Here is a 24,731-nt window from a genome sequence, read left to right as displayed (position 1 = left end):
GCATTTGTTTGCACCTGTCATAAGTAAAGAACCTGATGTTCAGTAGTTGTCGTTTGTTCATGTGGTTCATAAGTGTTTTTCGTTTGTTGATGTGGCTAATATAAAGTGTTTTTTGTTTCTTTTTTTTCCGTTGGTTTTTTTTTTCCTGTTTCAATGGTTTGTTACTTGTCATTTGTTGGCCCTTAATAACTTGCTGTTCGGAATGAGTCTGGACTCAATGTTTAAGGCCGTACTTTGATGGTTCTATAATGGTTATCTTTTACACATTGTGACTCGGCACTCATAACACATCTTCTCATATCTATCTTAAAACTTCTAGCAAATTTCATTAATTATTCCATTCATTTATGAGAGTTTGGATGGTTTAATATATCCATGCATGCCTTTTTAATTACATGCCATTTTCTTTGTTCTTAATTTGTTTTGTGCTATCTATTCTCCATTCTTTATATTTTAGCATACCACTTACTCAAATTGCAGTTAGCCCCAATAAACTCATTGATAGAAACCCATCCAGTCTCTAAAACTTCCCTTGCATATAGTTTTTAATTCTTCTATTTGACGTGTTATGGTTCTTTATTTGTTTTGTGTTGTTCTGTTTACAAAAGATTTGTGTGTTTTTCTATAGTCCGTGATAAAACTTTGAATATATATCACCATTCGGTCTTTAACAATGAGCAAGTGTATTTATGCAATCAAAATATTTGTTATATCGAACGATACAGTATCGATAGAATTGTTTTATTAAAGAAGCACTGAGACAAAATGTCTGGCAAAATACAAATTATCTAAAACACTAATATGAAATGGCTATGAGGAGGACAGATTGAAATGCTTCCATTTTTTAAATGTTCATCAAGTGTAAGGGAATAACTAGTCCAATGACTTATAGAACTATTCTCATTTCTTACTTTAGAAAATTAAATATTTTGATCAGACCTATGGAGAAGGGTTAAACTTTAATTCAGAGTATTTGCCTTTAAATCAAAAGTTCTTAAAATACAATTCGAGAACTGAAAACAAGTAATTTTCAGAATTACAAAATAACATTCCCCTTTTTCAAAGTTAGTTTGTCAGGGGCGGATCCAGCCATTTCAAAAAGAGGTTCCCAACCCAGAGGAAGGAGGTCCAACTATATGCTCCCATTCAAATGCATTGATCGTCCAAAAATGGGGATTCCAACCCTACGAATCCCTCCCTGGATCCGCCAATGGTTTGTCGTTCCCTAACGAAATAAAGAGAATTCAATCACGTATAAAAATTCATATAAATAACGGAAACATAAAAATCAGATACAGACAATCTAATTTAAAAAATATAGATCTCTAATTTCGTTAAAGTATAACGTTATACTCAAATGTAGTATAACGTATAATAACGAAATCGGAGATCTGTATTTTTATTAGATTGAGACACAAATAATATAACTTATCTAATAGCTAAATAATGCAACATTGATATTAAAATTATAAACTTTACAATATAGCAACATCATTTATATATATATTTACACACATAACTTATTGTCTAATACTGATAGAATATAATCACGTGACCCATTGATCATAATCACGTGATTCACGTCCAGCTGTTAAGAGAAAATCATTGGTTAATAACAAAAACTGTACAATCAGGCTGTTTAGAGGCAATCATAAATTGTAAATTTTAATTAAAATTGAGAATGGAAACAGGGAACACGTCAAAGAGAAAACAACCAAACTAAAGAGCAGACAACAACCGAGGGCTTTAAATGGGTCTTCAACCCATCGAAAACAAATCCCACACAAATTGAATTGAATGTTTTTGAATATCTACTGGTAAAAAGATAAAAACTTTACATTCCTGTAATATTTATAACAGTTGATACCCTACAAAATTTTACCTATCAAAATATAATGAACACGAGGGTCTCGGTGGGTTAGGTGGGCTCCATCTCTATACTTCATAACAACAAGACGTGAATCTAAATAAATAGGGTTAATACTGACATGGTTTATAGTAAATATCATTGACTAGATACTTGTATGTTTATACTGCTCACTTTATTGTCTAACTGTAGACGTTTCGATTAATAGACATTTCGCCTAGATTTCCATTTATCCCAAACCTACAAACTTCCCGTCAAGTTCAACACTTGTTCAAACAAAAAGTTAATAGATTTGTAATTAGCTCAAACCTTCCACTTTCGTTTACAGAAATTTCGTCTATATTTAACATTACCCCAAAATTACAACTTTAGATCAAGTTTAATATTTGAATAAAAGGAATTTTGACTTTCTTTGTAATAACCCCGAACCTGCGATGTTAAATTTCGTTTAAAAAACAAATAGTAACAAAATTTTTGACTAGATTATTTAATTACCCAAAACTTACAACTCTCCATAAATCTAGTTGTAAAAAAATACAAGTGAATTGCATTTGACAAGATGATAATTTATTACAACATGTTGCTGTTGCGAGTTAGGCCTTATAAGAAACCTTGATAAGCTTTAAAAAAAAGTAGAGAGAACCGATATCTTAATCCTATTAGCACAGTCAGCCGTGTAAAAATCTATTGCATACTGGTTACTATTTTTCAAAAGCATACACGAACAAGTTTTGATTGACTATAAACGTCAATTTCAAGGCAACATATGCCTAACTAACATTTTGGGATAAGAACAAAGTATTAGCTCATTGTCCTGAGTCCTCTAGATTCTGTAATGGCGAATATCCCAACCGATGAAGGTTTCTCTTACTATGCTTAATAAAAAAAAAAACAGAAAAATAAATACATATTGATCAGTTATATACAATCAGCACCATTTAATCAGTATCGCTCAGTCTCTCCTACGCTCGCCGAATCATACCTTACCATTCACCACAAGTATAATATCTAGAACAACTAATTTAAATAAAGATAGTAAAATGTTATCATAGAATTTATAACAGTTAGTTTAATTCAGACTCTAAAGCATTCTGAGTAAATTTTAAGTTGAGATGTTTTCTATTAAACGGGAGATAATCCAAGTTGAATTATTTTCAATTGACCAACTATTCGGCCTTCAACAATGAGACCATATATACCATATAGTGTTGGATGAAGAATGCAAACAAAATGTATTAGGAAAGTTAAAAGAAAACAGCACCACATACATTTCCCGTTACACACACATACAAACATACATATATACACACACAAACAAACACACATACATACATATATATATACACACACACACACACATCGTTGGCACATGGATGGTTATATTTTCCTCTCATTTCTCTGCTCTGGTACTTTCTGCAATGTCTTCACACACATATATAATATCAATAACTGGCAAGATTGCACACACAATAGTTTTGTATTTAGTAGCCTAAACTATAAGCTTACTATGACTACAAAAGCATATTACACATTTGTTCAGCCGCAAACAACATTGAAATATAAAAACACAATTGCACTACGTTTTAAGGCACTAAAGCAATATCTGAACACATATATATGAGTATTGTGTCATAGTCTCGGCACCATTCGGAATTCTTTGGCACTAATGGCGTCTCTGGTGTACTTCATCACACGTAAGTCACGTGGTATGGTCGTTGTCAGAAATAATCATACTCAAGCCTGAAAAGGAAAGAAAATATATAATTAACATATGATTTTTTTTTTTTTTTTTTTTTTGGTTTAAATTCTATTAGTCACTTAAAGGGTTTTAATCATTCATTGAACATACCATGTATATTGTTTTACGATAGTCACACTACCGGTGGTAAAAGAGTAATGGGTATATCATTTAATATTGCATTGAATTTAATTAATGTTAACATGATTTACTACAAAAACGTATGCCAGACACACATTATATATTGAATTATACTGTAATATATGCTTTAACCGTGCCGTGGTCAATATATAAATTTTGAATACCCAAATTTGACGTTCGCGTACGTTCTTGTAAATCTTTCTACTATTTTATTCCTGCAGGACAAGCCTGTTTACTATAAGCAAACATTTCTAGGAAGTTTAAATTTAAGTAAATATAATGATATGATACAAAGTAAATGCTTCATGCAAATTGAGGAGTTCAAAAGCTGTTAATCCTAGATTCTCTCTGCAGGTGCGTTAAAGTGTTTTAGACCGCACTCTTTAAAAGTAACATTCAATGTTCACGGTTAGATTCAGGCGAGAGCCAGGCGAGAGCTATACAATTATTAGTTGTGAAAGAAGTCCATACACGAACAGAACAGTCAGAAGAAGACATGGCTATACTGTTTTCATTGATTTGTATAACGAAGAAGCTTTTACAAGTTACAACATCTCAGCATGCGACACAAAAAACTTGAAAGTTGACAACATTGTAGATTCTGAGTAGATTATATGACAAAATATCAGGTCTGTTTAGGTAATGAATCTTAAAATTTAAACGGATTCTTAAAGCCATATATATGCTTTCGGTAGCACAGAAGACGCAAGTTTTAAGTAAGTTATCTGACAAAACATTTCCTGAATCGAATGAATAGGGCTTAACAAGGGAGTATGTGTGTCACAAAAGCAGAAAGTCGGTCTCAGAATCCCAAATCGGATCATTTGGAATGTATGTGGGGATGAAGTCAAAGAATCATAAATATTATCAACATACAAACAACAACCATGCAGCAGAAAAAAATAGTCAGAATAAAGGTCAGAATCGGGGACATGGTGCACAGTTTACTCAGTGAGTTCATTCAGACAGTGACATGCGCATACAACATATATTTGACATGCACTTGTATCTAACCATGGGCGCAGGTCGATCTGTTCGGGGTCTTCTCTGGTAGTATTCCCTACTTCGAAGATCTGCATTGCGGGTATATGGTGGTGGACCGTCCTCGTCTAACAGACTCGGGGGAATATCACACCATATCCGTCGCCCAAGGCCTCCCGCAAGGTATGAATAAACACCTTCTTCAGGATCATATGTGAAAGGTGGCGTTTCAATCTGAGCATTTCCCTGGCAAGAGGAAGACGTTGGTATATCATTTCTGTGTATTCTATCCCGACTGCTACACACTCGGGTTGGGTTTAAGTTGACTTCCGGTCCAAACAATGATCGTCTGCTAGGCATGGGACTCCTTACATCGTTAGGCTGTTCATAACAACTATGGGGTCGTCGTGCTCTATCGATCTGACTAGTAGTAGTATTCTCATGGTTTGAATTTATAACAGGGTTTCTGATTGGTTCGTTTCCTCCCATTATTCTTTGGTTAATTCGAGGACTCGATATTGGGGTGCTAGTGAATATTTGACCGGAATTTGATGTATTTTGTGCATTGCGTAATGCTATGTGATGCCTATCTCTTTGAGAATGTGAGCTAATAACAGGAGAACATGAATTAACAATTGTTTGACCTGACCTATCACCATTTATCGAGACTGTAGATGTTATATTACTAACCGGATTTCCGTATGACGAGGTAGTTGCCGTGGATACAGCAATAGCTGCAGATGAATAGCGTGGAATGCTGTGAGGTCTTGATGGCGTAGAAATGGCCACACTATATGGTGGAGGTTCTAGATTAGAAGCTATTGACGTTGATGCTGGTGATATGGTTACGTTACGTGAAGTTTCCGGACGTGGAGGACACGAAGCTTCGTCGCCCCTGACAACTGGAATCCATGTCCAAATCTCGTCGTAACTCGTGTAGCTTGGATTAACTCCCCCATTTGCACTTTCCAGTACTCTAAAAACACCAGGCCTGAAATAATACATTGAATAGTTGAACGCAATGGCATGCACAAATATTTATTACATTCTAGTGAGACATCAAGTTCTTGATGTAGATATATAGACTTTACTGACAAAATTCGCGTTACATTTAAACATTAACTATGTGTATCAGAACTACAATACCAGTACCATTATACCACGAATTATGACAAGTACTACTTTTAGATTTTAAATTATACATTTTCAAAGTTTGGTTTATCATAAACAATATAGCAGTTCTGCTTTTTCTGTGTTTTCAGTAATAGATATAAAAATAAGAAGATGTGGTATGAGTTCCAATGAACACTCCACAAGAGACGAAATGACACACAAATTAACAAATGAGCTGCGTTGGAAAGAATCAACCTAATACAAATGCATGTATACATGTCACATACATGTCACATACATGTACATGTATGAATCTTTGAATGGTTTTGGAACAAAAAGATGCAATATAAAAGATGAATTTTGGTCTGTTTACTAGGGTTCCTATATCAATTCAATCGACATACAGTTACATATTTTGCATACATATTTTGCATAGATTTTTTCAACCCAAAATAAGTTAACAGATTCATTGATAATGATATAAGACATAAGACATAAGACATAAAGCTATATTTCAAGTCGGTATGTGCAATACATAAAGGCAACAGTAGTATACCGCTGTTTGAAACTCATAATTCGATAGAAAAAAAAAACAAATCCGGATTACAAACTAAAACTGAGGGAAAAGCATCAAATATAAGAGGAGAACAATGACACAACAGAAACACAATATAAAAATGTAACACACACATACACTAAGCATTAGACAAAATCAGATGAGATTAATAAATATAACATCAAAACTAAATACATGAATTTGGGATAGAAAAGTACCGTGACACGTCTTATAGCAATCTGAATTCACACTCAAATATAAGAGGAAACAAAAGAAACAACAGAAACACAGCGTTAAAATGTAACACACACAGAAACGAACTATAATATAACAAAAGCCATTTTCCTGACTTGGTACAGTACATTTTTTTCTTTAAAAAATGGTGGGTTGAACCTGGTTTTGTGGCATGCCAAACCTCCTGCTTTAATGACAATGTTAAATATAGCATTAAAATGACAACACTTGCATTACAGGACTACAATACAAATAAATAGAACGTATTAGGAAAAGAAACACATGAGTAATAGCTAACAGAAGGCACCAGGTAAAAATTATTAATACAACATTCATTCAGATATTCATTTACACAAGATCGATTTTTATCCGACTCAGATCAAATGTAGGTCACCGTACGGCCTTCAACAATGAGTAAATCCCATGACGCATAGTCAGCTGATACTGCGTAGAGTATTTTTACCATACAAATGGTTGTTTTTAACAACTTGTTATAGATTTAACACACATTAAAATATATTGTTTTTATTTTAACTAGTAGTTATAGAATTTAATATTGAAACAAAACACATAATGTCAACCTGTGACACAAGAAATGTTATGCTTGATTGATCACAGGTGCTGGTTATCAAAGACATCGTCGTTTATATACTCAGCATCTGCAAGTTACCTTGTGAGGTTCCATCAAGGGGGAAATAAAAACAATACGACCTTAAATAATTTGAAGAACAAATATGTCCACTTCAAAATGAACAACTTGCGAGTCAATGTCCCTGTAAAGTTTTTTAAGGATGAAAAGTATTTTTTTAATAATTGGACACTTTCAAAGAGCAAATTTCTTGAGGAAGACCCAAATATCTACTCGCAATTTTAGAAACCAAACTGTTTTAACTGTTTTAATTTGTTTAGCTTTGATGGTACGTATAATTGTTCGTTATACAGAGCTCGACTATAACAATTTTCCAATGTCACAAAATGTTATTTCCAAGCTGCCACTTCTATTGATAAAGGTATAGAAAGTAAGGCTATATGAATACGAAGGTTAAGCAATGAAGACCAAGGAGACAGTTTAGATCTAGTATTACTAGAGAACTACATGCACACTAAACAATGAAATACAAGGAGAGAATTTTACTGTTTAGCCTCGTTTTCGTATTAGCTTTGATCAATATTATGAACATATCGAGATGGAATAGTATGGAATCGCAAAACGTTACAAACAATGGAACTCAAAGTGTTCAGAAATCTGTAAGACAGACCAACCTTAATCATAGTAGAGGGGCGAGCGTATTTGAAAATCAAATAAAAAATAATGTGAGTAAAGGCAATTTTCCTATTAGAGTGTTACCTACTGTCAAAACTAGTTACTCGTCATATTTTGTAAATTATATCGACCCTAACGTCGACTATTTATTGAAGAAACTATTTAATTTTAGTAATGTGATGTTTGACTTTGGAGAATTAGAGAAAATCAAATTCGAAGAACTTGTTGATAAGTTACATAAACCTGTAACAAGAAGACGTTACCTTTCTGGACTTAGATATCCTAAAATACACTCAAACAAGAGTTGGCTACAATTCCAACGAAATATCCACCAGACGGCGTTATACGACCCAATGGAAACGGATATTAAAAATTTACTACACGATATTACAAAACAACGTATTGTAAGGACAAAATTAAAGAGTGGAGGGACACAGATTAAACTTCTTATATCCTTTCAAAACGGCGGAAGTGCTTTATTTAAACCTATGAGGTTTGCAAGGGAGGTCGAAACAATACCGGACCATTATTATTTTAGTGATTATGAACGCCACCATGCGGAGATAGCAGCATTCCATCTTGATTGGGTAATGGGATTTTACCGCGTTCCACCAACGGCAGGACGAACAATAAACATGACTTCTGAAATATTAAATGTCGCTGAGAAGAAATTGAGGAGGAAATTCTTTAAATCACCAGTAGGTAATTTATGTTTCTATGGTGATTGTAAATATTACTGTGATGCAGAACACGCTATCTGCGGGAAACCTGATCTGATTGAAGGATCGTTTGCTACATTTCTGCCATCTTTAGATGAGGCAGATAGGGTTTCGTGGTTGAATCCATGGCGACGGTCATATAGCAAATATAAAAAGGCATCATGGGAAACTAACAGTGATTATTGCGAGGGAGTTAAACAGGAGGCGATATACAAAAACAACAGACGATTGGTAGAACTCATTGATATGCATATTTTCGACTTTTTAATTGGAAATATGGACCGCCATCATTACCAAACATACAGCGAGTTCGGAAATATCACATTTTACGTACATTACGATAATGGCCGAGGATTTGGAAAGACTAAACATGATGAATTATCAATTTTAGCGCCATTATACCAATGTTGTCAATTAAGTTATGAAACATTTATAAAACTGGTTAAGCTATATATTGGCCCTCGGCGATTAAGTGACATCATGCGGAAGTCACTCGCCAAAGACTCGTTAATCCCTATACTAACAGAATCTCATTTGTTTGCTTTAGACCGGCGTGTCATCAAAATTTTAAAAGAAGTTAATAAATGTATCCGGAAGGGAAATCATATCCGGGATGTTATAATTCATAAACCCTATTAAGTGAATATTTTGAATAAGGCGATGGGCCTTATCTTGACATAAAATTAATTGCATCCTAAGCACAATAAATTAGTCCAAGAGACTAGTAAAAAATCTAGAAAAAGTTGCATAATGCAAGAAGGTGTTTGGAACTAAAACTTAATACATTGAAAACATTTAACTGTTTTTTGTTTATCTTTTCAATGTTTGTTACGTTGTATCACCTTAAAATTGGCGGAGAGATAGAAAGAAAGATTGGGAGAAAGAGACGGAAAAAGAGAAGAGAGAGAGAGAGAGAGAGAGAGAGATTCTATCCATTCCTCAGAGGAGACATATTTTATCCATACCGTAAAGGACTAGAGAGAGAGAGAGAGACATATGTTATCCATACCGTAAAGGATTAGAGAGAGAGAGAGACTTATTTTATCCATACCGTAAAGGATTAGAGAGAGAGAGACATATTTTATCCACACCGTAAAGGATTAGAGAGAGAGAGACATATTTTATCCATACCGTAAAGGATTAGAGAGAGAGAGACATATTTTATCCATACCGTAAAGGATTAGAGAGAGAGACATATTTTATCCATACCGTAAAGGATTAGAGAGAGAGAGAATGACATATTTTATCCATACCGTAAAGGATTAGAGAGAGAGACATATTTTATCCATACCGTAAAGGATTAGAGAGAGAGAGAGAGACATATTTTATCCATACCGTAAAGGATTTGAGAGAGAGAGAGAGACATATTTTATCCATACCGTAAAGGATTAGAGAGAGAGAGACATATTTTACCCATACCGTACAGGATTAGAGAGAGAGACATATTTTACCCATACCGTAAAGGATTAGAGAGAGAGACATATTTTATCCATACCGTAAAGGATTAGAGAGAGAGAGACATATTTTACCCATACCGTACAGGATTAGAGAGAGAGACATATCTTACCCATACCGTAAAGGATTAGAGAGAGGGAGAGACATATTTTATCCATACCGTAAAGGATTAGAGAGAGAGAGACATATTTTATCCATACCGTAAAGGATTAGAGAGAGAGACATATTTTATCCATACCGTAAAGGATTAGAGAGAGAGAGAGAGAGAGACATATTTTATCCATACCGTAAAGGATTAGAGAGAGAGACATATTTTATCCATACCGTAAAGGATTAGAGAGAGAGAGAGAGACATATTTTATCCATACCGTAAAGGATTTGAGAGAGAGAGAGAGAGACATATTTTATCCATACCGTAAAGGATTAGAGAGAGAGAGACATATTTTACCCATACCGTACAGGATTAGAGAGAGAGACATATTTTACCCATACCGTAAAGGATTAGAGAGAGAGACATATTTTATCCATACCGTAAAGGATTAGAGAGAGAGAGACATATTTTACCCATACCGTACAGGATTAGAGAGAGAGACATATCTTACCCATACCGTAAAGGATTAGAGAGAGGGAGAGACATATTTTATCCATACCGTAAAGGATTAGAGAGAGAGAGAGAGAGACATATTTTACCCATACCGTAAAGGATTAGAGAGAGAGACATATTTTACCCATACCGTAAAGGATTAGAGAGAGGGAGAGACATATTTTACCCATACCGTAAAGGATTAGAGAGAGAGAGACATATTTTACCCATACCGTAAAGGATTAGAGAGAGAGAGAGAGACATATTTTACCCATACCGTACAGGATTAGAGAGAGAGAGATATTTTATCCATACCATAAAGGATTAGAGAGAGGGAGAGACATATTTTATCCATACCGTAAAGGATTGGAGAGAGAGGGAGAGACATATTTTACCCATACCGTAAAGGATTAGAGAGAGAGGGAGAGACATATTTTACCCATACCGTAAAGGATTAGAGAGAGAGACATATTTTATCCATACCATAAAGGATTAGAGAGAGGGAGAGACATATTTTATCCATACCGTAAAGGATTAGAGAGAGAGACATATTTTACCCATACCGTAAAGGATTAGAGAGAGAGAGAGACATATTTTATCCATACCGTAAAGGATTAGAGAGAGGGAGAGACATATTTTATCCATACCGTAAAGGATTAGAGAGAGAGAGACATATTTTATCCATACCGTAAAGGATTAGAGAGAGAGAGAGAGACATATTTTACCCATACCGTAAAGGATTAGAGAGAGGGAGAGACATATTTTACCCATACCGTAAAGGATTAGAGAGAGAGACATATTTTACCCATACCGTAAAGGATTAGAGAGAGAGACATATTTTACCCATACCATAAAGGATTAGAGAGAGGGAGAGACATATTTTACCCATACCGTAAAGGATTAGAGAGAGAGAGACATATTTTACCCATACCATAAAGGATTAGAGAGAGGGAGAGACATATTTTACCCATACCGTAAAGGATTAGAGAGAGAGAGAGAGACATATTTTACCCATACCGTACAGGATTAGAGAGAGAGATATATTTTACCCATACCGTAAAGGATTAGAGAGAGGGAGAGACATATTTTATCCATACCGTAAAGGATTAGAGAGAGAGACATATTTTACCCATACCGTAAAGGATTAGAGAGAGAGAGAGAGACATATTTTATCCATACCGTAAAGGATTAGAGAGAGAGAGACATATTTTACCCATACCGTAAAGGATTAGAGAGAGAGACATATCTTACCCATACCGTAAAGGATTAGAGAGAGAGACATATTTTATCCATACCGTAAAGGATTAGAGAGAGAGACATATTTTACCCATACCGTACAGGATTAGAGAGAGAGACATATTTTACCCATACCATAAAGGATTAGAGAGAGGGAGAGACATATTTTATCCATACCGTAAAGGATTAGAGAGAGAGACATATTTTACCCATACCGTAAAGGATTAGAGAGAGAGAGAGAGACATATTTTACCCATACCGTAAAGGATTAGAGAGAGGGAGAGACATATTTTACCCATACCGTAAAGGATTAGAGAGAGAGAGACATATTTTATCCATACCGTAAAGGATTAGAGAGAGAGACATATTTTACCCATACCGTAAAGGATTAGAGAGAGAGACATATTTTACCCATACCGTAAAGGATTAGAGAGAGGGAGAGACATATTTTATCCATACCGTAAAGGATTAGAGAGAGAGAGAGAGAGAGACATATTTTACCCATACCGTAAAGGATTAGAGAGAGAGAGACATATTTTATCCATACCGTAAAGGATTAGAGAGAGGGAGAGACATATTTTACCCATACCGTAAAGGATTAGAGAGAGAGACATATTTTACCCATACCGTAAAGGATTAGAGAGAGAGACATATTTTACCCATACCGTAAAGGATTAGAGAGAGAGACATATTTTACCCATACCGTAAAGGATTAGAGAGAGGGAGAGACATATTTTATCCATACCGTAAAGGATTAGAGAGAGAGACATATCTTACCCATACCGTAAAGGATTAGAGAGAGGGAGAGACATATTTTACCCATACCGTAAAGGATTAGAGAGAGAGACATATTTTACCCATACCGTAAAGGATTAGAGAGAGGGAGAGACATATTTTATCCATACCGTAAAGGATTAGAGAGAGAGACATATTTTATCCATACCGTAAAGGATTAGAGAGAGAGAGAGAGAGAGACATATTTTATCCATACCGTAAAGGATTAGAACGTCTTCTGCCTTTCTTGTTAGTCCTCAGTATGCATGCCAACAGTATAATCAGTGCTATCAGTAATATTCCTCCAGAAATCCACAGAATCACGATCACCGTTTCAACCTGCATCTCTTTGTTTACAATAATGTCTGTTCCGTTGCTAGGCAACATGGTAGTGGTCAGTCCTACAAGATTTAATGATGCCATTTGCTTAATTAACTTTCTCACATGAATTAATGAATCAGCACAAATGAGAATATGAAATAATCTCAGCACATGTATCTTAATACCAATTAACAGACGATAGATCTATCTACTGGTATTGAATATTTGACGATATCTATACAGATATTATCAAAGGAGCTATATTCGTCGCAATAAGTAAAGGTGCTTTTGTTGTGTGTTTTTTTTTTTTTTTAACTTTCGATGTTCACTGTTGGAATATTCACTGTGTGGTACCGTAATGTTTAGAAAAATGTTTTTTCTCAATGGAAAAACACAATGAAAAACTAGTATATCCTTAAATTTCTCCTTCAAAATATTGAACTGTTGCTTTGGAAAATCCAAACGTATGAATTTAACTTTAGTAAAATGCACCCTCCCGCATAAAAATATATGTACACTATGATTGGGTCCTGGGGAATTTGTACAAAAACAGATAAATTTCATATATCATCCTGTCATCAAGTTTAAAATCGTATACACCCTCAATAGCCTAAGGGGTCCAAACGTTCGATCATCTGGAATTCGTCGGCCTTTATCTGTACCTTAATCGCTTTAAAATCATAATATTGCATAAGAGTTTATGCACAGATAATAAATCAACATCAGACCGATGTTTTAGCCTCGAAGCTTTCAAATATTGTTAAGAAAACGAGGAGAAATTAGCAAACTTATTAATAAGTTCATATATCTTTCAATTTTTATTTTGTCTATTTTTAAACATGATCTGATGACAGTTTTAACACGGTAATGAATTTTGAAGAGTGTGAATGATTTATTTTGATCTTGGACTTACACAATAGTCCCAGTTTTAATATAGAAGATTATTTCTAAATTCTATGTTAATAAATTTATGAATTATTAAGAAAAACAAGTTTTAACTCCCTCTGGCAAATTTGATTTGACTATTTCTTTTGGTCATACAGCTTTTGACGTGTTAAATTTATGCATTTTAACATCAATGGTTTTCAATTTTTGGGGTTTAAGGGTTCCTAATTAGATTTAAGAAGATGTGGTATGAGTGCCAACGAGACAATTCTCCATCCACGTCATTATTCATAAAAGTTAACCATTATAGGTCAAAGGACGGTTTTCAACGCGGAGCCTTAGCTCACACCGAACAGCAAGCTATACAGGGTTTCATAAAAAGACTAGTGTCAAACCATTCAAACGAGTAAACCAGAACGCGCTTTGGGCGTAGCAAATGTTTTATTTTAATATATTACAGTACCCAGTTTTATATGGTCGCATTTGAATTTATAATTTTAACATCATCTGTACAATCCGCCATCTGTCACTCTCCAGATGGATATCTTTACACATCTTTCCACAAATTGGACAGTCAATAAAATCTAATTAATCTCCTAAATAGTTTTCACATTAAATTTCTTAAGCACGCTTATTGCCATTAATAATTTCAAACTAGACCACAATTTAGTTTAATCGTTGCTGAATATATACGACTCGTATAACAAAGATGTGTATTGCATTTTTCACGACAACATAGCAATAGGTCGCAATGCTTGACATGTTGAGGAACTATAAAATAGCAGTCTGAGTCTGTAAAAATATGGCAGATGGTTGAAGTTTGGAAATATTCCCAATGCTTTATATTTATGTGCTGTTTTAACCTTTAATGTGCAAATTTACAAGAAGAAAATATAAAATATCAATCAATAGCTGTTTGTATTCATCATTTGTGAGCAACAGATCTTTAACGTTTAATATATGATATTTATCACATGTATTTTGTGACTCAAAAGCTTCTCAAATATCTTTTTTTTTCGTTATTCCATGAATTGTTTTTTGTGCTGACATGAATTGTCATTGATATGGTTATATTTATAAATTTACTGTTTACAAATTTTTGAATTTTTTGAAATACTAAGGCTTTTCTACCGTCAGGCATAGATTACCTTAGCTGTATTTGGCAAAACTTTTAGGAATTTTGGTCCTCAAAGCTCTTCAACTTCGTACTTTATTTGGCCTTTTTAACTTTTTTGGATTCGAGCGTCACTGATGAGTCTTTTGTAGACGAAACGCGCGTCTGGCGTATATATTAAATTTAGTCCTGCGGTATCTATGATGAGTTTATGTACATTCTTATGACCAAAAAATGGGTTTCATATAACCTCCTTAAATAGACAAACAGGTTCACATAAAAATAAGACGGTGACTGAGAGCCGGAGTCTATTTGCTTCGGAAGGGTAGGCAGTTCCTGCTCCTCATATTGCACCAACGTTTTATTCTTTATATATGTTAGAAAACCGATAGTTTCAAGTTTGTTTAATGGTAATTTCCCTATTGTAGATGCTAAAGGATACTTATGGGACAAACATTATTGTGTGAATCTGGCAACATTTGAACATTCATTTGGAGTTTTTTTTCTAGATTTTCAGCCATGGAAATGTTAAAAATAAAGATCTCGCCGCTTTTAACTAGATCTTTATACTCTTTCTGATAGCAGTTGTCTCAAACGTCGTCTCATACTTGTTTTATAGACTTATTTGTCATGAATTCGTCTTAGTCTGTTTCTTAGACAAGCCTTTGTCATGTTGCTATGCACTTGAGAAATAAAAATATACCCAACTTTTCTACATCATATAAAAAAGAAGGTGTGGTATGACTGCCAATGAGACAACTCTCCACAAGACACCAAACGACACAGAGGTCACAGTACTATCTTCAACAATGAGCAAAGCCCGTACCGCATAGTCAGCTATAAAGGGCCCCTAAATGAGATCAACTAACGGCCTAACTTATATACATATTATCAAAAATCAAATATGTACAGATTCCCTACTTTTTTTAAAACTTGTTCGAACTTATTTTTTGAAAGTTGTTAAAAGATTAACATGTATCTTAACCTTGATATGTCGTTGGTAACGTATCTTTGTCGATCAATAGGAAATCTTTTGATTTATCGAACACCCACGTGTTACATCAGTAAATCCTTATTACACAAATCAACATGATTACACAACATGTTAGCATACTCAAATGATTAGTGTATTTAATTATTAATGTAAATATTACACAAGCACCAGACAGGTTTATCATATTGATAAGCTATGTATATTTGTCACAGAAATTCTAGCCTTCCCCTTCTCTAAATAATTGACTTTGAAAAATAGAAACCTATAGTTTCATTCATTTTTCCAAAAACAATCCCTTAAATGGCTATGCAGAAATGATCTTTTTAATTTGTCATAGACAATTTTTTTAGATAAAATTGTTGCAAGTAAATAACATCCTTGGTGGATCGGGACGATTCCGAGGGTCGGACCCTGCATTTAAATGGGACATATGATATAGCAAAGTTGGAACCCCCTTTCTCCTGCATGGGTTGGGAGCCCTTTAAAAAAAGATCCGCCTATGTGAACGCGAACAACAATCAATCAATCTATGGCATTATACTTTAACTCGAGCTAGCCTTCAGATATTATCAGAAAAAAAATAATAAAATCACGAGGACAATAAATTCAAATCATATAAGGCTGCGTCTGGTCATGTTAAATTGACATTTTAAGTCAAAATAATCAAAAGACAAATGGATGTAGAATGTATACAGGACATTATGAATAACTAGAACATGATAGTATATTCCTGTAAACACGAGTTGTATGGTTGTTTTCACACCTTGTTACAGTCGCAGTGTCGTCCTATTACAACGTCTTGGCTTGATTTATAAATCTCAGTAGTTTACATTCAGTATTCTGCTTTACGCACTACATGCAGATTTATTACGTTTCTTACACTATGGAATATCAATAACCATAAATGTAGCTTCATGAGGCCCCCTTGCACAATTGTACCTTCTAAATTTCTCTCGAAGTGCTTTTTTGCGAATATGATATACAATATATTACAGTACAAACTAATACTTCCTTATATTGATAAGTGGTGTTCAAGTATAGACAGAAGAAGATGTGGTATGAGTGCCAATGAGACAACTCTCCATCCAAGTGGCAATTTGTAAAAGTATACCATTATCATGATTAAAGGTCAAAGTAGACATATCTTGAAGGTAAACGTTAGGCAAGCCAATACCACTAACACCATGTTAGTTTTATTGCAACAGACATTTCTTCACTCGCTCTAGTCTTAGATTTTTAGATTGACTTAAGATAACGTTACCGTATCTACGAATGGATACCACAAGGATATCTAATGCTTAACTCAAAGTATAAAATGTTATCGTATCTACGAATGGGTACCACAAGGATATCTAATGCTTAACTCGAAGTATAAAATGTTATCGTATCTACGAATGGGTACCACAAGGATATCTAATGCTCGAAGTATAAAATGTTATCGTATCTACGAATGGGTACCACAAGGATATCTAATGCTTAACTCGAAGTATAAAATGTTATCAAGCATAAAGCAGATAAGAAACCTTTATTATTCATATTGTATACTACGATAACAGTTCACACATTAAGAAGTTAGAATAGTAACCAAAGTCGCCAAAAAAAGTGACTATATAATCGTTTCAAAGGACCGTCTTCTCCAAATAAAGTTATTACAATGAACTTTCAGTTCTAAAATATTCAGATTATAACAATGTACACGTAAACATAAACATGAGAAAGGAATACTTCAATATACTATATAAAATATTTTAAATGATTTTTTGGTCATTGTTTTTTTTTTTTTAATATTTGATTTGATAATGTTCGGTTATACCTTGAAATGGCTTAGAAGATGGTGTTTGAAGATTTTCAGCAACATGTATACAAATATAAACTGTTTTAACTGATTAATTAGTAATTTTCATTATCACAAAATACCAATATAGAATAACCTTAGTTGATTTACATTTAAAACATTTTACTTTATACAATGAAGTAAATTATTAAATTCTTACCCGTGAAAGCTGTCATTTTTGTTATGTCACAAGCAGCCGTTGAAAAATACGAAAATACGTCAACGTATAAACTCCTAACTATTTTACACACATCTTCCTCCTCTCGCAAATCAAATAATACTAATTCTAAAGAAGTCCGTTTATTGATTTTATCATCTACCCGACTCGGAAATATTACACGCCTCTAATTAGATAAACAACTTCTATTGTACCCAGCATGACAAGTGGCGGACGCTAATCGGATTTATTTGATGCAGATATGATAATTCGTGTGTTCCCTCTTGGGATCTTGTTAAACCGGAACAGAACCCGGTGGGAGATCCGGTGTTTAGACAGCCTTATCTGTGTAAGATGAGAACGCGTAATGATAAATCTCTTAGGAGTGATGGTTGTCACAGGACACACATCAAAGCACTTATATTTGTAAATATATGTATATGTCTGCATTTAGATACTTTCTTTACATCCTATATTTAATTTTCTTTTCAAGGTTCTTCAAAGAGATCATCAGATTGAAAACACCGTTAAGGCATCGAGTATTTCTTGTTCCTACCCCTCCGACAAAAATATGATGGGTTGCTTAAGCATAAACTAACATGACACCGTAAGCCAATAATTTATTTTGAGCCGAAGAATGATAATATACAGATATTATCTGCCATGCATTTATGGATTCCGTTTTAAAAGATGACTTAATTCAAACGATACCATTAAAACCTTAAAAGGGGTTATTTAACGTTTGGATAATTTCAAACAAAAAATTGTAACAGGACTGAATTTTTTTTCACATTCTGTTTCAGTTTTCCCGTTTCAAACTTTTTATAAATTTTGTTTGCTATTTCTGCTTCTTACAAAATTTTAAATTTAAATATAGGAAATTTCTCATTTTCTTTTTTTGTGAACAATTTTAAATATAGGAAATTTCTCATTTTCTTTTTTTGTGATCAATTTTTAAAGTTGTCATCCTGAATCATCACACAATTAAGTGACAAATCGAAAAGTGACAAATCGAACAATTAGAAATTTAAAGCATAAACAAATAATGAAACTTTGTATGGTGTGAAAAACAATTTTTAACAAAAAACTATAAAAGAACCTGGCCTTAAATTTTACCATACAAATTATTCTTACTAATAATTCTATGTACAGATGGTCAAGTTAACGTGTCCTCTTCCGTCGTCAATTTAATTTGTAATTATTTCTATCAGTACCCCCCTTTTTCCCTACATTTATCAAACACACTATTCTGACTAATAATTCTATGTACAGATGGTCAAGTTTACGTGTCCTCTTCCGTCAATTTAATTTAGTAATTATAACTATCTGAAACCCCCCTTTTTTTCCCAAAATTTATCATTCAAACTATTCTGACTAATAATTCTATGTACAGATGGTCAAGTTTACGTGTTCTATTCCGTCAATTTAATTTTGTAATTATAACTATCAGTAACATTTGTTTAACATGATGATGTTTGTCTTTTCATGTCTTCTTTGTTCTCTCCATCGATCTTTTGTTATATCTCTAATGGAAGCGTATCAGTGGAAATTTAAACCCTAATATAATTACATTTTATAATAATTATTTCAAAAGGTCATCTTTTACATTGCTTTAAGCTGCAGGTTCGTGCTGGCACCATGGAATTGTTTGTTATATACAAAGGGACGTGTAAAAATTGGTTTTCTATTTCAAAGATTAAGTTTGCACTAGATGCTTGAAGCATGGAGTCCATGCTGATACACACATTTACAAATGAAAATCAAGGGAATTTGGGAAAATAATAGAACAACAGATTGGTCATTGGTCGTTTGCTTAACGTTCAGTAGAGAATATTACTAGTCGATTACTGTTAAGAAGAAAATGATAAATTATGTAATACTGTCACCTAAATTGATGATAAAATAAACATATTTAAAAGATGTTTGAAAATGAAAACATGGAGAAAAAAAAAAACAAGATGTTGGAAAAAAAGAGGATAAAATAACAGATTATTCATAGGTCGTTTGAGTTCCGTTCAGCAGAAAATATTACAGGTCGATTTCTGTTTAGAAGAAACTAGAACATCAAATCATAACACTTAGGATTTATATTCAAAGTTTTCTATTCACGTATTTCCTTTTTTATTTTGTATCTATATTTATTTCTTTACTAGTTCTGCATGTGCACAGTGTGTTATAATTTGCACGATCTGAATTACCTGTCAATCGTATTTCATCTCTGTCATAATTATAATCAATTAATACAATATGATAACACAGTTAAAACCCTATCATAATTGTGTCACGGTAATCCGACATCATCCTTCAGAAGGTTTCTTCTTATTGTGATTGACAATAAACAGATTTCTCTGGTTGATTGTAATCAAAGCCTTATAAATATCTCTACCTGTTGGAATACGATAATCATTTTACACCTGATCACACCTGTGCAGGTAACGGTATTTTATGATCACAGGTATAATACGTTTCATCAGAGATTGTATTATATGTCTCTGGTTTCATTCATAATTTCTGATTAAGGTATGGAGGATGTACCGGTATGCAACTTATTAACTGATGGTCAATTCATCATTATTATAACGGAGAAATTCCTCAATACACTTATGACCTTTAATTTCGTCTTTTTTTTTTTTACAAACTTGCATGAATTTTGTCAATTCTTAGAAATGTATTATTTTAATTTCTACAAAAAAGAAAACTCATTTGACATTAAAAAAAAGAATTTCCAGCTGCATTGTGAGAGCTCACGCGTCAGCCACGTGCGGGTTTTCAGCAGACGACAATGACATCATCTGTCCCTACACAATCGACATTTAAATTTTCATTGTTGAAGAAAAGTGGTCTTTGGCTCCATCGAATTCGCCAGATGTTAATTATACAGCCCGCTTAAATCGAACATGAATAACAAGCAATTAGTTCTGACAATGAGGGCGGGAGATTAGACCATTATCAAGTGACAATTCTGATTCAGACGAGAAATCATCTATAATGGCATACTTGAAACCTTTGAGGACAAATTTACACATTTTATTAAGTTTTGCATCTGAGAAAACATTTGTGCGTCGTCTGGGTCATAGAATGTTATATTTTTGCTCTGGGACCCGGGACAAATGGGGGTAGGTATTTCTTTCAAAATAAAGGTGCAATTCTACAAAATCTTAAAACAGAAGTTAAGCCAGGTGAAACTTATATCAATTCTGAATGGTTTTAAATTTTTACTCGAAGCAAAACTACGTTCATAAGTATAATTCTTCCACATCCCTTTGAGTTGAATTGGATATAAATGAAATTCAATGTTTGACTTAGGCTTTAACCCCTGCACAGCTTCTTTTGCACATACACGTATTCAATACCCTAACCTAATAGTACTGACACTAAACAAAAATAAGATTGCATGCATTATTTATCAATCATTTGTGACTTTCTGATTTTAGTTTTGTCTTGTCCGTTTGGGAGTCCAGCAAATAAATGAAACGTCAAATAATAGAACATTGTTCGTACGTATGTATTTTTGCAATAGAGAAACCAGTACTGTGAATTCATGGTACATAGGAGTGAGGGGTTCTCTGAGATGGTTCTGGAACAAGCTATCCCCCAACAATCTTAATTAAAAAGGGTTCTTACAATAATTCGTAGAAAATTAATTGGGTACATTTGTTATCAAATGACGAAATTAATTTTACAAAAAAATTTTGCAGCATAATTGGAAAATAAACAAAACCTGACATCATACTCCCTGTAACTCCAATACAAACATTATGGCTTCTTCATATTTGTAATTGATAATAACGGGCCCGATAATAAGTTAGGGTTTCAACAAGAAAGCCATAAAACAATCCTCCAAAAAATGAAACCCTACAATATGTTCTTATCAATTGATGATATTAGAGTTCCCAGTCTCTCTCCGTGCGATTCTTTCATTTATGGATTTACTATCATTTACTGACATGATATATACCAGACATGCTCTTCTAAATACTCAGATCAGTTCGTGAGCCGAAACCAATTTCTTAATAGGATGTTTGTGATAACCTATTGTCATATTAAAAAAAAAATCCTTTCTAATTTTTGTTATATATGACTTAATGTTAATTTTTCAATATGGTTTCTTATGAACTGTAATGTGAGAAGAAAACTTTTCGACCTAAGCTTCTTATAAGTTAAACATGAAATCTTTGCATTTATATAAAATAAAAATACAATTTTAATTTATTGATTTTCCCTCCCTATTCGTAAGAACGACACAATACTGCGAATTATGTGACCTTTTGTCCAGTCTACATTTAATTTTCTAAGAAACCGTGAAAGGATAACCACTCGATTTTTCGCTTTTTGATTGAGGTATTTGATATATGATATAAAATTGCAAGCCAAATTTATAATAGCTTACTCCCGCATATTCGTATTTCCTACACAAATTCGGCTACGAATTATGCAATTATTTATCCTGTGACTTTATGCCCGTTTGACCTTTATTTTTCTAAGTATCATTTTAGTACTTTGAAAAGAAAACCACTCCACAGAACCGCCTCATAGTTGTCGTAAATATAAAAAGATGTCTTTCCCGCCATATTTTTTCGTCCAATTGGTTCGAGGACACGAAATGCATTTACTTCATCATCATAAATTCCCCAATCTATCAATGTCCTTCATATGACCTTTCGTGATAAAGTTCAAAGTAAAAAACACGAAAAACATCACAAAAATGAGTCAATTTTTCTTCTTTTCATTGAAACTACAAAATTTTATGTCAGTTTTGATTTAAATGTACAAAATACCGTGTCGATGATTTATAAACATAAATTAACAAAATATAAAAACCATAAAACACAGGGAAGACGAGGAAGGGTTAACTATTTCTTCTCAAGGTACATAATTTTATTGGACCTCGAGGGCTAATAGGACATGCTAAACAAATAGATTGCATGGGGTCCATTATTGTGTGTGTAATCTTCATTTTATTGAAATTTTATGACTGTCGATAACAGATTATTATTTTATTGCTGAGGGCTGTGTTTAGGACTTGTACTATTAAAAATACCACATAAGATTCATGTGATTCCAATAAGGCAATACCTAATGAATATTTATAACGTATGAAAATGTATAAATCTGCAATAAAAGCAATTACATTGCCGGAAGCTTGCTGTCAGTAATTGAAAATTCATTTGAAAAGTCTTTGGCATCAAAGATCATTTTTGTAAAGATAACTTTCCTCTCAATTACTTGTATTTAAGTTCTTGTGTATATAACTAAAGTCAAAGGATGACCACTAAGGCTTGAACGTTCATAAAACATATGATTTATTTTTTAAATGTTAAACTGAATTAATTGAATTGCACTATAATATCGAATCATGTAAAAAAAATATAGGTAGATAGTGTGCTTATTTGGGCGTATAGCTAATTATGCCGTATGAACTTTGCTCATTGTTAAAGGCCGCACGGTGACTTATGGCTGTTAATTTCTATGGCATGTGGTCATGAATAACATGAGTGTAGTGGCTTAAGTACTAAATTAATTTTGGGCAAAGGACCCTGCAAAAAGATGTTTTGATTGAAAAAATAGAAATAAAAATTATGTGCATTAAAATACTTCTGATATCTTTAATATTAGAAATACAGAAATTGATGTTATTCCCCAATACACTGTTATTATGTCTGTCTATAATAACAAAGGAATAATGGGGTTTATGAACTTGATGGAGACCAGCTGATGACCAAGTATTGATGTCATCTTGTTTCTGTGGTAACATATTGTACAACTTTATAGTAAAATATTGACATTTATAGTAAAACATGTGTTATATCAAACATAAATGTCTGATGGTTTATCATTGGTGAAAATAATCGTAAAATTGGGTAAAATATTAACATACGAATAATAAACTTGTGTTGCTAAAAGTATGCATTATGCTGAGGTTGAATGCATGCAGTTTATTTGTTATGTATTTCAGTTATGTCAGTTATATATTTATAAATTGTGTGCATCGATGCTATAGTTCATTTTTGTCCTCTTATCAGGTAAAATTTATTTCTCATTATAGATTGCACCAACAGAAAATAATATACATAAGAAAAGTCCTTCTAAACACCACAAACAAAATCCTACCAGTAATCATGTTTTGTAATTTCTGGAAAAAAATATAAAAAAAAATCAAACTTACTTTCCATATCTGCTGATCAACAATAAGTCACTGATTTAAAATCCAAGAATTTTACAAAATCTTAAAATCACATAAATTCTTCCTATAAATTGTACGATACAATCATGAGTGATGAAGACCGACCATAAACCTCGTAATCTATCAATTACATGTGCTCATGTTTACATTGTTAGGTTAAATGACCCTTGACCTGTAACGTGACGTCATGCAGGCTTTTGATTGGCCAACTGTAACAGCGCAACTGATGTAAAGAATATAGTCGCTTACAAAGATAAGAGGAACACGTCTTACAAGATCCTGGATATAGTTTTGTTATTTTCAATTTGTTTTTATGCTTGATTAGCTAACGTATATTAACTCCATGTTTGCCTTTTTGCTTTTCCAGTATTTTTTTTAAATAGGCATAAACATACACCTAGTCTGATTGCAGTTTTAGTAAATATATTTCTGTTAAAATACAGCAGATATCAAGGATTTGTAAAGTGAAATCATTGCAAATATTAAGTTAAAAACAGGAGGAAAAAAACAATGAGTAGGGAGATTTGAACACAATTATATATATGCATACACATATATTAAACGATTGAAGGGCAATTACA

At 33.3% G+C, this 24,731-nt stretch overlaps 2 protein-coding genes across 4 annotated transcripts; one reads left to right on the top strand and one right to left on the bottom strand.

Moving 5' to 3' along the window:
• Nucleotides 1-725: 725 nt before the first annotated feature.
• On the bottom strand, nucleotides 726-24,284 carry LOC143052909 (uncharacterized). Of its 3 annotated transcripts, none has more exons than XM_076226069.1 (4): nucleotides 24,133-24,284; nucleotides 12,879-13,062; nucleotides 4,761-5,718; nucleotides 726-3,607 (listed from the first exon to the last, which is right to left on the bottom strand). In XM_076226069.1, the coding sequence occupies exons 1-4, from the start codon at nucleotides 24,137-24,139 to the stop codon at nucleotides 3,602-3,604; spliced, it is 1,155 nt and encodes a 384-aa protein (XP_076082184.1). In that variant the 5' UTR covers nucleotides 24,140-24,284; the 3' UTR covers nucleotides 726-3,601. The 3 variants fall into 3 exon arrangements, with proteins under 3 accessions (XP_076082184.1, XP_076082183.1, XP_076082185.1); XM_076226068.1 differs by lacking the exon at nucleotides 24,133-24,284 and adding an exon at nucleotides 17,970-18,193; XM_076226070.1 differs by lacking the exon at nucleotides 24,133-24,284 and adding an exon at nucleotides 17,970-18,143 and having other exon boundaries at nucleotides 5,418-5,718.
• LOC143052910 (extracellular serine/threonine protein kinase FAM20C-like) lies at nucleotides 8,153-9,338 on the top strand. The gene has a single exon (XM_076226071.1). The coding sequence runs from the start codon at nucleotides 8,248-8,250 to the stop codon at nucleotides 9,250-9,252; it is 1,005 nt and encodes a 334-aa protein (XP_076082186.1). The 5' UTR covers nucleotides 8,153-8,247; the 3' UTR covers nucleotides 9,253-9,338.
• Nucleotides 24,285-24,731: the final 447 nt, after the last annotated feature.

This window comes from Mytilus galloprovincialis, chromosome 11, assembly GCF_965363235.1.
Source record: "Mytilus galloprovincialis chromosome 11, xbMytGall1.hap1.1, whole genome shotgun sequence".
NCBI lineage: Eukaryota > Metazoa > Mollusca > Bivalvia > Mytilida > Mytilidae > Mytilus > Mytilus galloprovincialis.
Note: the sequence above shows the minus strand (reverse complement) of the source record. Positions and strands in the feature narration are given on the sequence as shown.